The 21,234-nt window shown below is 45.2% G+C and overlaps 1 protein-coding gene across 4 annotated transcripts in view; it reads right to left on the reverse strand.

Annotated features, from left to right (window-relative positions):
* PAPPA2 (pappalysin 2) overlaps positions 1-21,234 on the reverse strand; it is a 280,558-nt gene that overhangs the window by 235,762 nt on the left and 23,562 nt on the right. For all 4 annotated transcript variants that reach the window (XM_040446705.1, XM_040446706.1, XM_040446707.1 and 1 more), the window contains exon 3: positions 2,590-3,661. In XM_040446705.1, the coding sequence (XP_040302639.1) occupies positions 2,590-3,661 (1,072 nt within the window). The remainder of the gene's footprint in view (positions 1-2,589; positions 3,662-21,234) is intronic.

Raw genomic sequence — 21,234 nt, forward strand, 5'->3', positions numbered from 1 at the left:
AAAAAGAAAGAAATCGTAGCCATGATGTTGTAAATATATATAACTGATTCAACTAAAGACAGTGAAAGAACTATATTGGAAATATGGAGGGGAGAAGAAGGAGACAATATAAGAGTCAAAGTCTCCTCTTTATCATAAGAGAAAGCTAATGCACAATGTTTAAAGCCAATGAATCAAGTAATATAAATACAATATTTGGAGGTACGGAGGTAAGTACCAAAAGAGAAAGGTAAAATAATCAAATATGGGAGCAAGGCTAGAGGGGAGAGAAAGATGGGAAAAATTAGGCAGGGGGCTGTCATCCCTATGTTTTCCAGTACAATTTGGTTTTGTACCCGTGAGCATGTATTACTTTGATTTAAATATTTTTAACTATCAAAAAGGCACAAACAGTTCCTTTTATTCCACAAAGTGAATTTTGCATGTCGGGATAAGGAGGTCTGAAACATGTCTGGGTCTAGAGCTAGAAAGAGAGCAGTTGCCATGACAACTCTGCAGCAGTAAGGGGAATACGTTATAAACACCTAGTTAAGGGTAGTGGCTGTAGGTGTTCAGAGACATAAAGGGACACTCAAGAATGATGTCCGGTACCTGGAATAACGCTCTCAGTCATGACAGTGGGTTGCTGTAATCAGTGAGTGAGGAGGAAAAATGAGAACAAGCCAGATTTCTCCGTCTCTCCAGAGAGTTGGAAACCACTGTCATTAGTGAGGTTTAGCTTCTGCTTAAGGTTATCAAAATCTAAAAACCAAACCCAAACAGAATCTTTCTTATGTGAGTATTTCTGGGAATGTGATCAATTCCTCTTATTATTACTATATAAACAAAGGCTTCCCATCTGTCAGGTCTAATTATGACAATAATAACTAATGTTAGATTAGGACAGTTTTTTAACACTGAAAACTTCAGTCACCAAAGCACTTCTCTATCCCTGATTTCATCTGACTCACCAAATAGCCCGAGGATATAGGTAAGGCAAAGTATCACTGCAATCATGCTCTTTTTTACGGACAAGACATCGGAGTTTCAGAAAGTGACTTGCACAGTTTATATAGCTAGCGGAGCAAGGGCTCTAGAATTCAACTGTGTCCCGATTCTGAATTTTATACTCAATATTTGATATCACATGCCTCAACTACAAGCCGACCTACTAATCGGTGTTAACTGACTGCCCCCACACAGGGCTACCATGAATTACTCTGCAAATCGTGGCCAACAGACACAAAGGCAGCCATTCAGGTATTGGGTGGGAGCTGAGACCCACTCTTCCCACCTTTCACCAACACTACACCTAGTTCAGATGTGAGCCTTTTCATAATTTGTACAAAGGTACCAGTTATGTAATGAGGAAGCCCTGCCCACATACACCAATTAACAAGTTTACCACCTCCCTCCCTCCTTTCTTACCTCCCTGTAACACTCACCAACCCCTGCATTGACCATCAAATGGAAATCCTCATATTGACTTCTGTCTCACAACAGAAGACACATCAAATCCATTAATTCATTAAAATAAACATGAGACAAACAACTGTATGTCAGGGCTGTTCTAGGCACGAGGTCTGTAGTGGTTAACAAGGGCCCTGATCTCACGGAGCTGATATTTCAAGCAAAGGAGAGACAAACTAACATAAGAAAAACATAAGAAGGGATGAGCGTGACATACAGAATTAAATTAGTTGACATAATAGTGACTGAACAGCTTACTTAAATGAGGGGAAATCAGGAAAGTCCTCTCCAGGAGGTGCCATTTAAGTCGACATTGAAATGACAAGAGAAAATCCACCCAAGGAAGATCAGGGGAAAGAGGATTCCAAGAAAATGAAAAGCCCTGGGGCGAAAGCAAGCTTGATCCATTCAGCAGGCACGGGAGAGAGTCAGGGTGGCTGTGCAGTGAGGATGGTGAGTGTGGCTGGGGGAAGAAGAGGGGTCAGGTTGTAGCAGAGCCCGTGAGCCAGGTGGGGAATCCGGATCCTATTCTAAGTAGAGTGGGGACAAAGAAATTAAGAAGGGGAGTAATGGGTTCCGATCCACCTTTCACAAAGGCTCTTTCTGGATGTTGTGCGGGGAACGGAATCTGATGGGGAACAGAGGAAGACTGTGGTCGCCTTAAGGAGACGTGGGGTTGGTTGTGGGGTGTCTCGTGGCCCTGAGGCTGCTCAACTGTTCAAGCTGCACCAGAGACTACACGCACATGAGACCTCTTCCCGGATCTCTGTTACTCTCTTGGGAGCCTAAGACTACAGGAAGAACGATCGTGGATGGTTGGTGCTGACTGGTGTCTACCGAAGTTTACCTTATTCACTCTCTGCTGATCCCCTCGCTTCCTCGGGTAGACTAAGTTGTTTGGCTTTCCTGTGCCTCAAGCAGCTGGTGTGTACACCTTCGGGCACACTTTACACCATGCACATGTCGTCTGCTCCACAGAAAACGAGTTCTGGGAGGGCTGTTGGTTGCCCTCGCCATCCTTGTGTCCCTAATTACCTGACACCTAGTACTTCACAAAAACGCAATCATTAATGTCTGGTGGGACGTGTAATGCGAGAAATGCATCCCACGAGCAGGACACCCCAAGCCCCAGTCCCTTACCTCTTGGGTGAGTCGGGGTCGAAGCAGGTCTTGTGCACATCAGCCACCTCGGGGTCGCAGCAGTCCCCGTCGTCAAAGTCATTCAGCATGTTGTTGCACTCCACGTGGCAGAGCCCGTCCCTGCGGTTCCAGGAGTAGCACCGGCCATGCAGGCGGCAGTCGCCCCCGTCATAGCCTGTGAGTGGGTGCTCACACTCGGGGTCACAGTGGTCATTGCCAATCTTGCTGGGCTCGCAGTTCACAAGCACAACCCGGTGGCGCAGGGTGGAGTTGTGGACCTGGTGGACGCTCAGCTGCCAGCTGATGTTGTAGCGGCTGAAGGCATGGTTCAGCGCCTTGTGCTGCCGGCTGATCTGCTCCTCGCTCACGGTGGGGTTCAGGCCCTCATCGTCACAGATGTTTACCACTCGGTAGCGGATCACCTTCTCTCCCTGGAGGGGCCGGTGCCCGTTGTAGTGGGAGATCAGCTCCACGTTGTCGCAAGCCGTCCGTCCACAGAGTGGGGGCTTCAGAGGTGACACAATTTCAGGCTCAGGCTCAAAGCCATGCAGAACCTCACGCCGTGGGAACTCCCCATCTCTAAAGGGGACCCACTGTTCTTCCAAGGGCTCAAAACTGGCTGTCAGGAGGAGGGAGGCCAATTCTTCCACTCCAGCTGGACGCTGAGGACTGTGCCGGAGATGGCTTTGCGGGAGGGCGGCCGACCAGAAGACCAGGGTGCCCAGGTGTCCACGAAAATAGCGGCCGTCCTCAGAGCTATCCCCCCCCAGAAGCAAAGAGCGACAGGATGCCATGAAGGGGCTGTTCAGGGGACCAGATTGCTCTGGGCTACTGGCCACCCGAGTGCCATCCACATACAGAGCCATACGATGTCCATCATAGGTGGCTGCCACGTGTGTCCATGTGCCTGGTTGGTAGCGACTGTTGCCAGTCACAATGGTGGCTTTCTTCACACGGTCGGTGCGAAGGGAGAAGAAGAAGCGAGCGTCTCGCCTTCCTATGTCCTTCCCTGAGCGGATCCCTAGGGCCCAGCCCTTGTCACTGACAGTGTGGGAGCAGTTATCAAACACACCTGGGAAAGAAGGAAGAATCGGGGGGAGAAATACCAGATACAAAGGGGATGGAGAAAGGGAGAAGAAAACCCATATAAATAGCAAGAATGTAGGTTTTTAGGGGGAAAAAAATAAGTGATACAGATTCCCCACCTGAGATGCCTATCCAGTGACCCAGAGCAGGCCATTGTGGCAACTTCGATCCCCAGAAGGAATCTGACTTGAGATTTGATCCAGTTTAACTCATTCTGGTATTTTTCAGTCATCAGAATAGAAGCGAAAAAGACGATGTCTAATGCAAGTGATAAATGTGCTCTAGAATTTGTCACAAATGTTCCTCGTGCTGAGTCCACATCTTCCCCCCACTTCCTCAGAAGCCACAGGGTGGGGGCAGTCACAGTTTCTAGGAAAAATGGTCATCTCCCACTCCCTCAAAAGGTCCTCTGTTCTCATTTGAATATTGAAATCATGATTCCCACAGGGGACAGGAAGGAGTTGGTGAACCGGGAAGTCTCTCATAGAACACTGTTAACAGACATCATTCCTAGCCCACTATCCCCTCGAGTGCAAGGACACCCATCCACAGTGAACAACTGTTCCCCAGCTTCTGCACTGCCCTGCAGTCCCAGACCGAAAAGAACAGTCAAGGCAGTTATAAGAATGATTGTTCTATAACTGGTGATGCCTACCACAGTACAGAAGTGAAACTCTACAGGATAAATGAAGCTGAAGTTCCACACCACACACTACTTGACCGCCTTACTTACTGAATAAACAAAGAGGGGGATGCTTGGAGACAGCTAGATCGTCAATGTGTTGGAAGCAGGAAAAAGGAGTCAGATAGAACACAACCACATATAAAAGAGGAATCCCGAAGGCAACTTGGACGCCTTGAATATTCCCAGCAACCCATCTGCAGTTACGAACCCACCATCCCTTCCCAGCACCTCTTCTACTACTAGTATGTAGGTAGAGTCTTGGGAGCAAACTTTACTTGTAAGTTACACAGAGGCAGTATATTCACGTAAGAAATGCTTAACAAACATTTCTTTAAATAATGACTAAATGAGGGGCGCCTGGGTGGCTCAGTTGGTTCAGCATCTGACTTCAGTTCAGGTCATGATCTCTCAGTTCATGAGTTCAAGCCCCGCATCAGGCTCTGTGCTGACAGCTCAGAGTCTGGAGCTTACTTTGGATTCTGTGTCTCCTGATCTCTCTGCCCCAACCTCTGCTTGTGTTCTCTCTCTCTCTCAAAAATAAATATGCATTCAAAAAAAAGTGTTTAAAAAAATGAATAAATGATGAAGAAGTCTGCTAGCCTTTGGATCACATATCTGAGGCTAACAGCACAAGTTGTTCTCCCCCAACCTGGTTATAAGAATTGCATTTCTTACCCTGAGCTCCTGTACAATCCAACCCAAACAGTAGTTCTCTATGGAGAGTCAGGACTTAAAAGCCATGAGGCCTCCTGTTCTGATTCCAGTCAAGTGTTTGTAAAAGTCGCTACTTTTTCATAAATGCTAGAAAATTTTTTCTTCTGTCTCTAGTATAAATCAGTAACTTGTGATCTAAAAAAATAAAATAGAATAAAATAAAAATAAATAAAAATACCAAGACAGGGTCAGAGTGGCTCAGATGGTTAAGCGTCTGACTTCAGCTCAGGTCGTGATCTCACAGTCCGTGAGTTCAAGCCCTGCGTTGGGCTCTGGGCTGACAGCTTGGAGCCTGGAGCCTGCTTCGGATTCTGGGTCTCCCTCTCTTTCTGCCCCTCCCTTGCCCCCCCCCCACTCAAAAACAAACATTTAAAAATTAATAAAAATAATAAAAATAAAAATAAACAAGACATTCTTTTTAACAAAAGCAACGCTAACGGTTAGACTTTGAAGTCCTGGTGAGGACTAGGTATAATGCAATCATGATGTTCCAGTTTTATTCATTGAGGAGGGTGTTGTTTTCACATTGAGGTCTGTCTGGTAAAGGAGCATAAGAGCTCCTACATTAACAGATTCTTGTATGGGGTAAACTTTCAACAGGGCAGACAAATCTAATGAGGTCAATAGTAAGCTCCCTGCTTCAGAGTTTCAATTTGGTTAACTTATTTTGATAAGTACATTTAGCCTTAATTATGTCCATCTGCTGACCTATGAACAAATGTACTACAATACTTAATATTTAATATCAGGACCATAGAGTTACTAATCTCTCAACTAGCAAATATCTGCTGGCTTTTAAGAGGAAGAATTGGAGAGGCTATTTCATATTTGTTACACATAAATAGATGTGTCTACAGATCTTTCCTGACTTATGACGGAGTTACTTCGTTATCAACTAATCCTAAGTTGAAAATGCATTTAATGTACCTGCCCTACCGAACATCACAGCTTAGCCTAGCCTCGCCCCCACATCTCAGGCCTCACCTACGTTAGCTACACTTGAGCAAAATCATCTAACACAATGACTATTTTACAATAGAGTGTCAAATACCTCGTGTAACATATTGAATACCGCACTGCCAGTGAAACACAGAATGGTCATATGAATACAGACTGGCTGGAAGAGTATTAGCTGTTTACCCTTGTGAGCATGTGGCTCACTGGAGCCACATCCCTGCCACCCAGCATCACGAGATAGTATTGGACCATCTACTGTCAGCCCGAGAAAAGCTCCAAATTCAGTATTCAAAAAGTACAGTTGCTACTGAATGTGTGTCGCTTTCACAACATCATAAAGTCAAAGAATCATAAGTTGAGGGGTGCCTGGGCAGCTCAGGTGGTTAAGCTTTCGACTCTTTATCTCAGCTCAGGTCGTGATCTCATGGTTCATGACTTAGAGCCCTGTGTTGGGGCTGTCGGCCCAGAGCCTGCCTGGGACTCTGTCTCTCCCTCTCTCTGCCCTTCCCTTGCTCTCTCTCTTTCTCTCTCAAAATAAATAAATAAACTTTAAAAAAAATCATAAGTTGAACCAATATAAGTCAAGGTCTGTCTATATGTGAGTTGAGGTATAAATTATCAGGCTTCATATATAAATTAACAGATAATTTATATTTGGCATCTAGTTGCAATTTTGAACACTTTTATTTACTGTTCTTAGAACTTCCATTTTAGCATCAATAAAATAATTGTTTCTACTTATTTATCTCATAGGAAGCTATAAAATTATTAATAGTGTGTCTAAAATGATATTTCTAACTTCTTGAGAATGACACAGAAGATGTAACTTTGTCATACTAGTCTAGATCTGATTAATCCAAGTGTTAGTAATTATATTAGAAAAGATTTATTCAACAAAAGCACTAAAATAGTCATTTTAGTTGGGAGCTGTAGCAAATATGATGCAAGTATTACTTTTTAAATGATTACCAAAGTAATTATCCTTTGCTCTCTAATTTAGTAAGATGTCCAAGTAGCGTATGAGAAATCTCACTCAGTGCTTAGATGACTGCATTTTATTTTTATTTTATTTTTCCTTTTACTTTTTAATGTTTACTTATTTTGAGAGACACAGAGAGAGAGCGCATGAGTAGGGGAGGGGCCAAGAGAGAGAGGGAAACACAGAATCCGAAGCGGGCTCCAGACTCCAAGGTGTCAGCACAGAGCCCGACGCAGGGCTCGAACTCACGAACCGCAAGCCGACGTTGGATGCTTAACTGACTGAGCCCCTCAGGAGCCCTTGGATTAGTGTCCTTCCAAGAAGCAGAAGAGAGCTAGCCCCCTGCCACGTGAGGACATAAGGAAGGGTCACCTGCAAACCACTTAGAGGATTTTACCAGACACTGAATCTGCTGGCGTCATGATTTTACACTTGCCAGCCGCCAGAACTGTGAGAAAAAAATTGCTTTTCTTTAAGCCACCTAGTCGATGGTGTATTTGTTCCAGCAACCCAAACTAAGACACCAATGTTATCAGCCATAGCTGCGGATCAGAACCACATGTGAAACTTTTACAGATACAGGTTCTTGCAAACCTATGCTGACAGCTTCTGCTACCCAACGTATTTACAAAAGAAGCCCGTCTTCTCACTGCTGCCTCATGTATGGAAATGCAGAAGACAGAAGTTGGGATTGGAAAGACGGTTATCAATGGTAAGTTAAATCAGACATGAAAGCGGAAAGCTCGTCTGAAACTGCTTTAAGCCATTTATTTAAGAATCGCATGTGATCAGGCGTTTTGGTACAACCTGTGCAACCATCGTACATACTTGCTCATTAATTCAGCAAACGAATGGAATGAGAGGCAGCTAAAAGAAATAAGGGCTTGTTAGGAATAGTGCACAGATATGATACTGACAGCGACCGTGGCTAATTGATTGTCAAGGAACTGATAATTAATTGGGGCTTTTTATTATCGTAATAAAACTCATATTTAAGACTACTGAAATGAAAATAAATATCCCCCACTCCCAGTGAAAGATCTATTACTCCAAAAGAAGAAACTGTGGCACTGTGGCTAACGTCTCCCTGATAATCACTGCCATCAGCCCCAACTTCTTTCATAAAATCTTGAGTCCATCCTTGTGAGGATTTTCAAAATTCCCAAGGCCAAAGTAAGCAAATATTTCTATCCTCCCACATTGTCTATAGTCCCTACTAGTAATCATCCCTTCCTCCAATGTAGAGGACATGGATAGAAAAGTATGATTCTCTTATCTCTTGGGACTGAATAAACCAGTACAGTTAGGCTGAAATTGAAGCCTCTGCTCAAACACAGACGTAACCCCACCTCTGAATCTGTAACTTGAAGCTCCATGCTTCAGCCCTAGCTGGTGGGGAGAGGATCGTCTTGGTCACTTGAAGGACGGTCACCCTATTAAACCACACTGGATTCGCATTTCATCTCACTGTCTTGCTCCTTGTGGAAAATGAAATTTCACTTGGAATTAGTCATTTCTGTTCATTAAACATTTACTGACCATCCCATTCATGCCAGACATAGCAACTCATTTCAGCTTTGGAAGAAAAAGCAGTCTTTGCCCTTGAGGATTTATAGTCTCATGGGTGATTGGAACTATTATGAGGTGACTTCAACCTATCAGGACTTAAGATCAAGGAATACATAGGTGAGTGAAGACAGAGCCTGATCTCATACAGTCCAGTCTCCTAAGGGGAGAAGACTGATACCTGCTCTTGAAGAGTGGGGAAGAGTTGGCCAGGAAAAAGAATTATGGATCACTCTACACAGTGGGGACAGCAAGATGGAAGGCACCAGGGGTGGAAACAGGTCAAAGCAGGTCGTGCATAACACAGTAAGGGCCTTGGACTGAGGAAGTTAGGGACTAGCTGAAGATTTCCCTACTGCTGCCAAATGCCTCTGATATCCCGAGAGCACACAGAGGAGAGGCAGCATGAAACACCCCATGGCTGGCCTTGCCCTGCACACTTGGTCCCACTGCAGTTAAGGAACTTTCCAAAGCTTGCAGATGGACAACTGTCGCACAAGAAATACATGAACGCTACAAGAGTTCCGTGTAGTCAGTCTGCCCACGCACTTGCTCAGGAGATATTTATGAACCAGTACTAGCTGCCGACCTCAGTATTTGTGCTGGGGATTTCTAGTGATCAAATGGTTATTTGACATCATGGAGCATTTGGTACAGTGCGAGAGATAAGCCTTAAATAAGGAACTACAGTGAGATATGCTGACGGTTAGTATAGTCATGTGAACAGCAAAAGAACCTCTTTATTAAAATATGGAGATGATACGGCAGAAATTCTCCCTGAAGTTATTAAATGGCAGCTTTCTAGCACTGACCCACCTTGTTAATAATTTGATTGTATCGAAATCTGCCTAATGAAACTAGGGGTACTCTGTTCACAGTCGGATTGTTTGAAAAGGTTAGGGAGACCTAAAGCCAAGGAACTCCAAGATGGAAGTTCAGACATTACCAGAGTGAAGGTCATGACCATTCACCCAGAAGCATTTACTGTAAAATTCCTTATATCAAATATCCACTTCAGCTGAGTCTTCTAAATTGGGATGTGGTGTTCTTTTTGTGTTTTTTCTCTTACTTCTTAGCATGTAAAGATATCTCCCATTTGGGGCACATGGGTGGGTCCGGCAGTTAAGCATCCCGACTCTTGACTTCAGCTCAGGTCACGATCTCACGGTTTGTGAGGTCAAGCCCCACTTCGGACTCTGTGCTGACAGGGTGGAGCCTGCTCGGGATTCTCTCTCTCTCCCTCTCTCTCTCTCAAAATAAATAAGTAAACATTTTAAAAAAAAGGTAACTCCGATTTATATTTGAGCTTTCCAAAGCAATCTGGTGTAACTATCATTCAAACGGTAAAGCCGTCTTATGAGCTTGGCAGGATAATGGTCACCTCATTGTATAGATGAAGATACCGAGGCTCTGAGAAGTCGGGTGTCAGGCTGGGTGCAGAGAATACACTAGAGCTGAGGTGTCGTGGTCTTGTATTGTTTTCCTTTTCAGTGTGTCCTGTCAGTTCTGGTGAGTCCGTGTGAGCCAGCTCCACCACGGTAAAGACCGACAAGGAAAAAAGACACAAGCTGCCAAGTGTCTCCTTCTCCCTCTGACTAGTAAAGTAGATGTGTGTGCTTTGCTGGTGATCTGATCTTCTTATCACTTAAAAGGAGGAAATGTCACTTCAAGACGTACTATAGGGGCGCCTGGATGGCGCAGTCAGTTAAGTGTCCGGCTTCAGCCAGGTCACGATCTCGCGGTCCGTGAGTTCGAGCCCCGCGTCAGGCTCTGGGCTGATGGCTCGGAGCCTGGAGCCTGTTTCCGATTCTGTGTCTCCCTCTCTCTCTGCCCCTCCCCCGTTCATGCTCTGTCTCTCTCTGTCCCAAAAATAAATAAAAACGTTGAAAAAAAAATTAAAAAAAAAAAAAAAGACGTACTATAAAGCCACAGTAATCAAGACAGTGTGGTATTAGTGAAAGAGTAGACCTACAGATCACTGAAACAAGACAGGAAGCCCAGAAATACACCCACATAAATTGAGTCAACTGATCTTTGACCAGGAGCAAAAGCAATACAAGAGAGCAAAGACAGTCTCTTCGACAAACAGTGCTGGATCAATGAGTCCACATGCAAAAATATAAAGCTAGACACAGACCTTAGAGTCTTTACCAAAATTAACTCAAAACGGATCATAGACCGACACACAAAATGTAAAACTATAAAAATCCTGGATGATAACAGGAGAAAACCTAGACGACCTTGGATTTGGTGATGACTTTTTTAGCTGCAACACTAAAACATGACCCACGAAAGAAATAGTTTACCAGCAAGACTCGATTAAAAATAAATATAAAAACTATTGCACTGCTAAAGACAGTATCAAACCAACGAGAAAACAAGTCACAGGCTGGGAAAGAATACTTGCAAAGGTCACATCTGATAAAGGACTCTGCTCCAGGACACACAAAGAACTTGTAAAGCTTAACAGTAATGACAGAAACAACCAATTTCAAAGTGGGCCAAAGATCATAAGAGATAACTCACCAAAGACCTACAAATGGTAAACAGGCATATGGAAAGACACTCCACATCATCTGTCATCAGGGAAAGGCACGAGATAACACCACACACGTCGTAGAAGAGCCAAAATCCAGAACACGGACACCAAATGCTAGGAACATCTGGAACAACAGGAACTCTCCTACATTGCTGGTGAAAATGCAAAATGGCACAGCTGCTTTGGAGGACAGTTTGGTGGCTTCTTGAAAAATTAAACAGGGGCGCCTGGGTGGCTCAGTCGGTTAAGTGTCTGACTTCGGCTCAGGTCATGATCTCGTGGTTCAGGAGTTCGAGCCCCGCGTCAGGCTCTGTCTGACAGCTCAGAGCCTGGAGCCTGCTTCTGATTCTGTGTCTCTCTCTCTGACCCTGCCCCCATTCATGCTCTGTCTCTCTCTGTCTCAAAAGTAAATAAACGTTAAAAAAAATTAAAAAAAAAAAAGAAAAATTAAACATATTCTTACCATATGATCAAGAAATCACACTCTTTGATATTTACCCAAAGGAACTGAAAACTCTGTTCACACAAAAACCTGCACACAGATGTTTGGAGCAGCTTTATTCATAATTGCCAAATCTTGAGAGCAACCAAGATGTCCTTGAGTAGGTAAGTAGATAAATTAACTGTGGTGTAGACAGACAATGGGATGTTATTCAGCACTAAAAAGAAATGAGCTACCTAGCCATGAAGAAAAAAAAAAAAAAACATGGAGGAAGCATAAATGCATATTACAAAGTCAAAGAAGCCAATCTAATGATCTATATACAGCATGATTCCAACTACATGACATTCTGGAAAAGGCAAAACTATGAAGACATTAAAAAGATCAGTGATTGCCAGGGATGAGGGGAGACACATGAACGGGCAGAGTGGAGAAGATTTTTAGGGCAATGAAGATAATCTGTGTGATGTTATCATGATGGATATATGTCATTTTACTTGGTCCAAACCCAAAGAATTTGCAATACAAAGGGTGACCCTTAAGTAAACTCTGGACTGGTGATGATGCTGTGTCAATATAGGTTCATTCTTGGTAAAAAAATAAAATGTACCATGCTGTACCATGCTGGTGAGTGACATCAATCATGGCAAAGCCCATGCATGGTCAGGGCGGAAGACATATGGGAAATCTCTGTATCTTCCTCTAAAATTTTATCGTATACCTAAAACTTCTAAAAATATTAAGTCTTAAAAAAAATAAAGGATAAATGTTGCCTCCACTTTGGATTTTGAGCCTTAAAATGCCTATCCACTTTAAGCATCCAGTAACCAACTGTGCCAGTTCAGCACAATTTGTCCACCTCAGATCTGCTGTTCAGCCCTTTTGACCACAAAGGGGATCACAGAGCTGCCTGCAAGCTTGTGTACAGGTTCTCAGGAGGGACACCAGACCCACTTTCTTAACTCCATCAGGTAGGAGCAAGATGGACTTTGATTCAAAAGAAAAATGACCAAATCCCCATTTAACAGGCCTCTCTCTTCTCGGCCTAGCAGAGAGGAGGCTGATAAGACCAACCCAATCTAAGCCAACACACTATACATGGTACAACTCTGAACTTGTGCAACACTGAGATTTTACAAGTTTGGATGTATATGTGATAAAAGCAAACGTGTTATAACTGGTGTTTATTCATCAAAGTCACATTCTTGGGAGGAACAGAGGGACCAAGTCGTTCAGCATGATTTATGAAATCACTCAACACCAGACTGAACTAGGATAGCCCACGGGTCGGAAAAATGAGATTGAATGATGTAACTTGAAAAATGGTGGTGGTACTGAGGCCAAACATTTGGACCACGTCATCTTAAAACTTTAAGAATCATTCTTCCAGCTCTTGCTCAGAACTGGCTCCCGTTATGCATCAATGTTTGCTAAATTGACAATTGTCCAAGCACCCTACCTTGTATTTAACATAAGGTTTGAGAAAAAGGAAAGTAAACTGGAGGAGTACATCCGATTCATTGTATTTCTGCTGTAAACTCCAAAACTCATTTGTAGAGACCATGGGTGTCTTAACAGAGCTACGTACCCATGTGAGTCTTAAGGAAAAAGCATTTGCATCCAGTTCTCTATTACTATAAATTGCGTTTGGTATTAATAGAATCCATTTCCGTCAAGGAGAAAAGCCTTCTTCAAACTGGGATACAGTCTCCCTGAGTGATTGTGAGAGATTTTTAATAGTGGCAAACATCATAGCTAAAGAGTTACAGACAACTGTTTAATGGGTAAGTTTTTCAATGTGGCCCCTGTCGAGGAACAATCCTGCTTCTCTGCATTCCTTAGGTTCTTTCTTTGCGCTCAGGAGATCTGCTGCTTATGACAAGAGGAAATAAAGAGACCTCAACTACCTTTTACGAAAGACCTACCATGCGCCACCCCTGTTAAACCCTACCACAAGTGTACGTGCTGATTTTATGATCCTCAGTTACAGACTAAAACCTGAGGATCATAGAAGTTAAGCAAATCATCCACAGTCTATCATCTAGGAAGGGCCAGAGATGGGGACCAAAACCACCTCTGTTTGACCAAAAAGCCCCAGCTTTTCCCTCGATACTAAAATATCTCAAATATTGAGAAACAAGTGTCCAGTTACTGCTGTGAAGCAAGACCAGCAACACAGGCTGGTGGGCGTGGCAGCAACAAAGATGCGGACCACTCTGAAGGCGACTGGGATGGGTCTTAAAGGACCATGGAGGCTAACATCCACCCCAGAAACCACGAGCAGGATAGACAGACTGGCCGGCTGCCTGACATGTCCACGTTGCCCAGTACCTAAGCTGAGCGGCAGGCTGGCTGAATTTCATAAGATTTCTGGGTGGTCCCACAGGCCTTCCTGTGACACATGACACTCAGTCATCAACTCTAGGGGACCCTGAGGCAACACAGAGTTTCTCACCCCAAAGCCAGGACAGCAACTGAAGGTGGAAAGGAGGCCCACGTAAAGAACCCTCAACGGAAAACTCCCTGGGGCGCCTAGGTGGCTCAGCCGGTACTCGGGCGCAGTTCATGATCTTGTGGTTTGTGGGTTCGAGCCCCGTGTCGGGCTCTGTGCTGACACTGCAGACAGAGCCTGGAGCCTGCTTCAGATTCTCAATCTCTCTCTCTCTCTCTCTCAAAAATAAACATTTAAAAAAAATTTTTAACTGAAAACTCCCTTCCAAGCCAGTCGCTTCCACCCCCACTTTCTCCTTTTCTTGGTTTCCCCATTAGGCATTAGTGGGGAAGGGGACCCTGTATTAGAAGAGAATGTAACAGAAAAGGGAGGTGGGTGGTCCAGGTAGGAGCTGCCCCCACCTCTCAACCAATCTGCTCAAGCTGCTCTGCCAGCTCGCTGGTGGAGAAGGATCCGCCAGAAATCTTCCCTCTCCCCTACTGGGATCTTCCATCAGTTGGTTTTGACCAGACAGAGGCAGTTACGTTTCCACAGTGCTCTTGGCATCATAATTATGAGGAAAGTACATCAACTCCAGGAGTTATAAAAGTCAATATAAAGTGAGATTAAAAAAAAATCTTCTGAGAACTGTCAGGAATCAACCTGTCCTTGGCATTCTTATTTTATGGTAATGACAAAAGGGGGAAAGGAGCATCTCATACCCTTTTCTTCAAAACAAAGGAGTATCTGTGTTTCAAGAACATTATGTGAACTTATTTCAGACTGTTGAAGTAAATGGAAAAGAAAAAAAAAAGGCTGTGAGAGGCTATGCAGGCCCAGTGCCGAGAAGGATGCACAGAGATTCATTCTCTTACACGCCCCCAATTAAACCCCACTCTCCAGTCAACATGTCATTTTCTGACATCAACGTTCTAGCCCCGTAAATAATGCCATATAGCTCCCTTCCTGTGAAATGCCCTCCACCCATGGACATGTCCTTTGGAAGTCAGCCTGAGCTCCACCTTGTCCGTGAAGCCTTCCTTGACTGCCCCACAGAGTGGCTCAGGGAGCTGCATGCTACTGTGCTATTTTCTTTACACCATCAAGCAATTTGAGGGTGCCGTGAGGGCAAGAGCCTGTCTCAGACACCCATGAATTTCCCACAGGGTCACGAGAGGAATGGGTTGTAGTTCCCGCATTGCACCGACTCTGTTCCAGAAGTCAAACTGAGTCATGAGTCTTGACTCAGAGAAGAAACCTTCGCCACCGGGATGGGGGTGGGGGGGGGGGGAGACAGGCAGTGTGGCCCCAAAGCCCTACAACTGCACGTGACCCAGAGGGATGACACAACGGAGACTGAGCTTTCTCTTCACCGTGTAACCACGAGTGCCTGGATGTCCCGTGACGCTAGACGTCTTTTCCCCAACCCTCACAGAATACGCTGCTTCCTTGTGGCTCCTTACAGATGCATTACAGCACATGCAGTAAAACCAACTGACATCTTCTCTTGGGCAAAGCCCCACTTTGGAGAGAGCACCTGTCCATGGCAGAGCCCCACAGAAGGGATCGTTTAACTACAACCACAAGCCAAGGTGGTGGAAGATAAGGTAAGGTCCAGGCAGAAATCCTGCCCTTGGCACAGGGATGGCCACAGAACGTCACTTTCAGGAAAGCCCCACGGCAGAGTTCTCACTGCACTTCTGGGAGAATAAGAGTTGGGAGAGTCCTGCTTCTCCCAGAAGGCCCATGAGCTTCCAGGAAGGTGAAGTTCTATTCAACAAAACAGAGGAGTCATGCACAGTGTCATCAGCTCTGGTAACTAAAAAAACATGCTGTATGGTGCAAGTTTGTTTTTATGAGAAAAATGAGCAAAAAACAGAGCCAGGTTAGGTCATGACCATAAATCAACCTGATACAAGGCAAGGTCTTTTCTCAGGATGTTAGGCCTGCGCCCCCCCCCGCCCCCCAGCCACCCGACACGTATATCTACTGCCTTCTGCAGAACTACTTACCCAACAGCTTACCCCCCCAGAGAGGCCATGAAGAGAACAGAAAGGACCAAGGAGGAGGAGACAGGCCATTCATCAAGGACCACACAACCTGGCAGACAGCAGGGCCATGTCAGCAGGAAGAGGAGAAAGTGAAAAAAGCAGCCCAGGGAGGTGTTTTTCAGCTGCTCTAGATAACTTTCCTTCCAGACGGGATTAGGCGCAGCTTTTTATCTGTGAGTCCAAGCTTTTATAAATTAGAGCACAGAGTGGGAAAATCCTCCTGGGAACGTTTCACTAGCATCTTCCCAGCACACGTGTCAACATCTTCTCGCAGTCCACTCTTCCTCTTAGTCACGCTCTCGCTGTGTGCAAAGATGGTCAGAACCGGGATGGGGGGCTTCCCTGGCTTTCCAGAGACCGCTCGGGCAGGGGTGAGAGTCAATGCAGCGGCTTGGCAGGGAGAGGAGACAGCGGGGAAGCACAGAGTGAGGTGGTCGGGGACAAGAATCCAAAGGCATTTGCAACCTCAGAAGCCATGGTCCGCACAGGACCTCAGAAAGCAGCTAGCAAGGGAGCTAAATCCAAACACCACCACCTTTTACCTTTAATCAACAGTGTCTGCCTATAAATTCAGGCTGAAAGGGTCCACAGACCCTCTAACAGGCCAACTCTAGTCCAGGGCTGTTCAGATCTCACTGAACAACTTACTTGGGTTACTGTGGGTATGAACAACCCAGGGACCCGAATAAATGCAGATTCTGATTCAGTAGGACCTGGGCGGCACCTCAAATTCTGTATTTCCAACCAGCTTCCAGGTGAAGCCAACGCTCCTGGCCTTCACACCACACTACGAGTAGCCAGCTTCTAAAGGAGAGCAGATCACGATCTCTGAGAATGGGCCTCTGCCAGCAGTGGGTGAGGGATGGAGCTCAGCTAGCTAGTGACTTCGATGCATAAAGCTCCTCCACTCCCTTCCTCATCCATGACTGTGCCTGGGGGCTCAGTCGGTTAAGTGTCCGACTTCGGCTCACGTCATGATCAGGTCCGTGAGTTCCAGCCCCACGTCGGGCTCTATGCTGACAGCTCAGAGCCTGTATGGAGCCCACTTCGGATCCTGTGTCTCCCTCTCTCTCCGCCCCTCCCCCAGTCGTGCTCTGTCTTCTCTCTCTCTCAAAAAATGAGTAAGCATTAAATATATATATACATATATATATATACATATATACATATATGTATATATACATATATACATATATGTATATATATATACATATATATATATATATATATATATATATATATATATATATATATGAAAAACAGTACAGTCCACCCAAACAATATATTTTTGGTAGAATACTATTCTACCTTCAGAAATAACATTTTTGGGAGGCTGGGGGAATTGGATGAAGGGGGGGTCAAAAGGTACAAACGTCCAGTTGTAAGTTAAATTAAGTACTGGGAAAATAACACACAACATGACGACTATAGTTCACATCACTGTAAGGTATATTTGAAAGCTGCTAAGAGAATAGATCTTAAAAGTTCCCATCACAAGGGAAAAAAACCTTTTTTCCCGTTTTTCTTTTCTTTTCTTTTTTTTTGTATCTATATGAGATGATGGAAGTTAACTAGACGTATTGTGGTAATTTATAATATACAGTCAAGTCATTACGCTGTAGACCTTAAACTTACATAGTGCTTTAGGTCAATTACGTCTCAATAAAACTGAAAGATAAATAACTGAGTAAATAAATAAAATTTTCAAAAATAAGATAGCTGGAGGTAAAACTCAGCAAACGTCTAAGATGGCAACACAGGAAGACCCTGAATTCACTTCCTCCCATAGACACACCAGCTCTGCAGCTACATGTGGAACCGCTTCTTCTTTACAAAACCTAAAGCCGTGGGGGATGGGCATTGAGGAGGGCGCCTGTTGGGATGAGCACTGGGTGTTGTGTGGAAACCAATTTGACAAGAAATTTCGTATTAAAAAAATAAAAATAAAAATAAATAAAAAATAAAAAATAAAAAATAAAAAAATAAAAAACCTACATACAGCCTGGCTGAGTGATGACTATCCATCTGGCAAACGAGCAGGTAGGAGAGGCCGGGACGGGTTCACCACAAACCCCATCCTCAGCATAGTGACCCACAACCAGGAGGGGAACTCAAGCCCAAAGGTTCTCCCTGAGGAGTGAAAGGTTCCAGCCCCTCACCGGGTACCCCAACGTTTAAGATACACGCTTGAGAGACAAGCCCCCCCCCCCAGAACATCTAACTTTGAAAACCAACGGGGCTTGTGTCCCGACAAGACAGGACTAGCGATCTGAGAGCCCATCCACGAAGAGTTGGTGCGCTCTGACTCACCTGCCCAGGGTCCAGCTCAGATGCAGCCAACGTTGCCCAGACTTCAAGTGAAGGAAGCCCATCTGCTGACATTCAAGTGCCGGCCAGAGGGGCAGGTGTCCAACGTACCACGTGCATCACAGCCTGCCAGAACGCATTCTAGGGATGCAGACTGGCTGGGCTCTCTCAGTGCTGCTCTTTACTGCGCCCCGAGCTCCAGTAACTCCCGGGAAGCAGCTTTTAGACACATCTGTTGCCCTGGTTTTTGCAGCTGCTGCCTAGGGGATGCCCCCCTTGGTCTCCTAGCTCCATAGGTCAGGGGAGCTTGCATCCCCTGGTCCCACGGGACTGTAATGATGGTGTCACCAAACACATACCCCTATCTGGTGTCCCGATTTCTGCCACTGTTGCCAGGGAACACATTGTCGGGCTTTGGTGGCCAGTGAGTTTATGATCCTGACTCCCACAGATCCGTACCAAGGGAGAAAGGGTGCTTAAACGGCTACCACCCGTAGGACAAAGCAAGAGGCAGCAGACCCAGGAGCTTTGTCTTTCTGTGGACGAGGCCGATTAGCTAACCCTCCTGACTGTGGCCCAAGGGGCAGGCTTCCAATTAAACACGCATCTTGGGGCTGACTGTCTCCTTTCCAGAGACCCCTGAATGGTGGGCACTCTCTTCATGCTCTCCTTATGCCATGCTCCAGAGCACCAGTGTCTGGAGGGGAGCTTGACATGCATCTGGTACCTTGGTTTTTATTCAGGTGGAGGCAGGGGTGTCGTATTCCTGGGATCCACGGGACTGTGGCAATCAGACAGACCTTCCTTGGCAGGTGGCTTCCACCCCCAGGCACTGCATGGAGAGCAGACGGAGACACATTCACCAGTATTTCTACGAAGGAGGCCTCTTTGCTTGCGATGGAGCTCTGGACGGAAGGTCAGGCCTCAGAGGTGACACACATTTAGTGGCCTACAGAGCGGCTCTCAAGGAACATGGGCTGTGGACACCATCGTGGCTCTCCCTCTGCCTTGTTCCAGAGTGTCAGGACCCAGAAAAGAACTCAGCTGGAGCCCCCGTTTCTGGGACTGCCAGCCAGGGTTGTGAGATGATGCGACCACATCATCATTACCTCAGGACATCTCAGGACATTTAAATTCTTCTTCTCCCACATAAAGAAATAAATAGTTGAAGTTTAAAAAGTGCTGAAATGTTCCTTACATCTACTCATTCCCAGTAAAAAAAAAAAAGAAAACGGTCTCCTAATTAGTAATTTTAAATACATGGATTTTTGGGAGGGGAACATAATTTCGACCACTTTTAATAACCTTTGAGAATGAACAGTATGAAATTTCCCGAGCATTCATTCACACACTCCACTGGTCCTGTGATTCTGGATTCCGCGAACATGCTATCAATGCCTGAACGAGGAAAGGCTGGTTTGCGCGATGAGCGTCTGCCTCGGGAGGGTGTGGGCTGGGCCCCTTTTCCCTCGGCAGCCCACCTAGACTGCAACAGACGCATCTCAGCCTGCCAGAACACGTTCTAGGGATGCAGACTGGCATCCCTAGGAAAGCAAGTCCTTGGCATTCCAGCAAGCCAAGAGAAAGGATCACAGCCTCCAAATGCAGAAGGTAGGCTGTGCAAAAGCTAAGAGAATGATCTGAAATCCCACCCCTGGAGTGTTTTGAATCTCTTCATCTTTGAGAAGACACTTTAGTACCTTGCACAGGCCAGTCCTGGGGGAGACAGAGTCACAGGGGCACCCACAGCTGGGGGCTTCCGCCCTGTTTCTGCAACCTTATCCCATTTCTATCAAGGTCCCTCTGAGAACTCTTAAAATTCCAACTGAAGAGCACCAACACCAATATCCTGGTTTCTCCTTTCCTCCACCAAATAAATAATTTTGAGATCTCTCTCAAAAATTTGCTTTGCCATTTCATTCGCTAGGTATGGTTTACAGAATCAAAGAAGTGTTTAAATGGTGTTAAATATATACTTGATTCAGAGGCGCTGCAGGAGCCTTTAGTCAAAGGAAGCTTGGAGAAGATCCTTGTACAATGAAAATAACCTCCCAACTTATCAGTCAACTAAGGTCAGATGTTTGCATATCAGGTTTTCATAAAGCGAGACATCACAGTATTAAGTACTCGTCCAACACGTCTCATATTCACTCAATGAACACGTACTGTCTATGTTTACTTAATACTATCTGAACGTTTTTGCCTCTACCGTGTGGTCACAAATTAACCCACAGAGACCCTGACCGCTTTCTAGGGTGCAAAGGCCCACAAAACCCAAATATTATGCCGATCAGACCCTAAAGGCTCAGAGCTCCCTTTTCCACCAGTTTGAAAGTCTGAGAAAAAACCAGACTTCGGGGTGTGTGTTCTCAAATTAAATCCAGGTGAGTCTTCAGAGCCCAGTGTTCAAAGAGAACACTTCAAGCTGACCTATGAGTCAAGCCCTGCTGTGACACAGCTTTGGCTGCCTGGCCTCTGCATGCAAAAGAGAAAGAACAAGGAAAATGGGTGATTAATTGGCATTTCAGGTTAAATGAGGACTAAAATCATATTTTTTCCCTTTCTTATTGAAAGTCTTTCTAAAATGTTTTCTTCTGTTTTCCACTAAGAAATTTAATTTTTTTTAATGTTTATTATTTATTTTTGAGAGAGAGAGAGTGTGAGCAGGGGAGTGGCAGAGACAGAGAGGGAGACACAGAATCGGAAGCAGGCTCCAGGCTCTGAGCTGTCAGCACAGAGCTGACAGAGCCCCACTCGGGGCTGGAACTCAGGAACCGTGAGAGCATGACCTGAGCTGAAGTCGGAAGCTTAACCGACTGAGCCACCCAGGCTCCCCATCCAACAAGAAACTTAAATTGACCAAAAGCAACCTGGAAGAGTTGAAATAG

This window comes from Herpailurus yagouaroundi, unplaced genomic scaffold (assembly GCF_014898765.1).
Source record: "Herpailurus yagouaroundi ecotype Mexico unplaced genomic scaffold, PumYag 195, whole genome shotgun sequence".
In the NCBI taxonomy this organism is placed as follows: domain Eukaryota; kingdom Metazoa; phylum Chordata; class Mammalia; order Carnivora; family Felidae; genus Herpailurus; species Herpailurus yagouaroundi.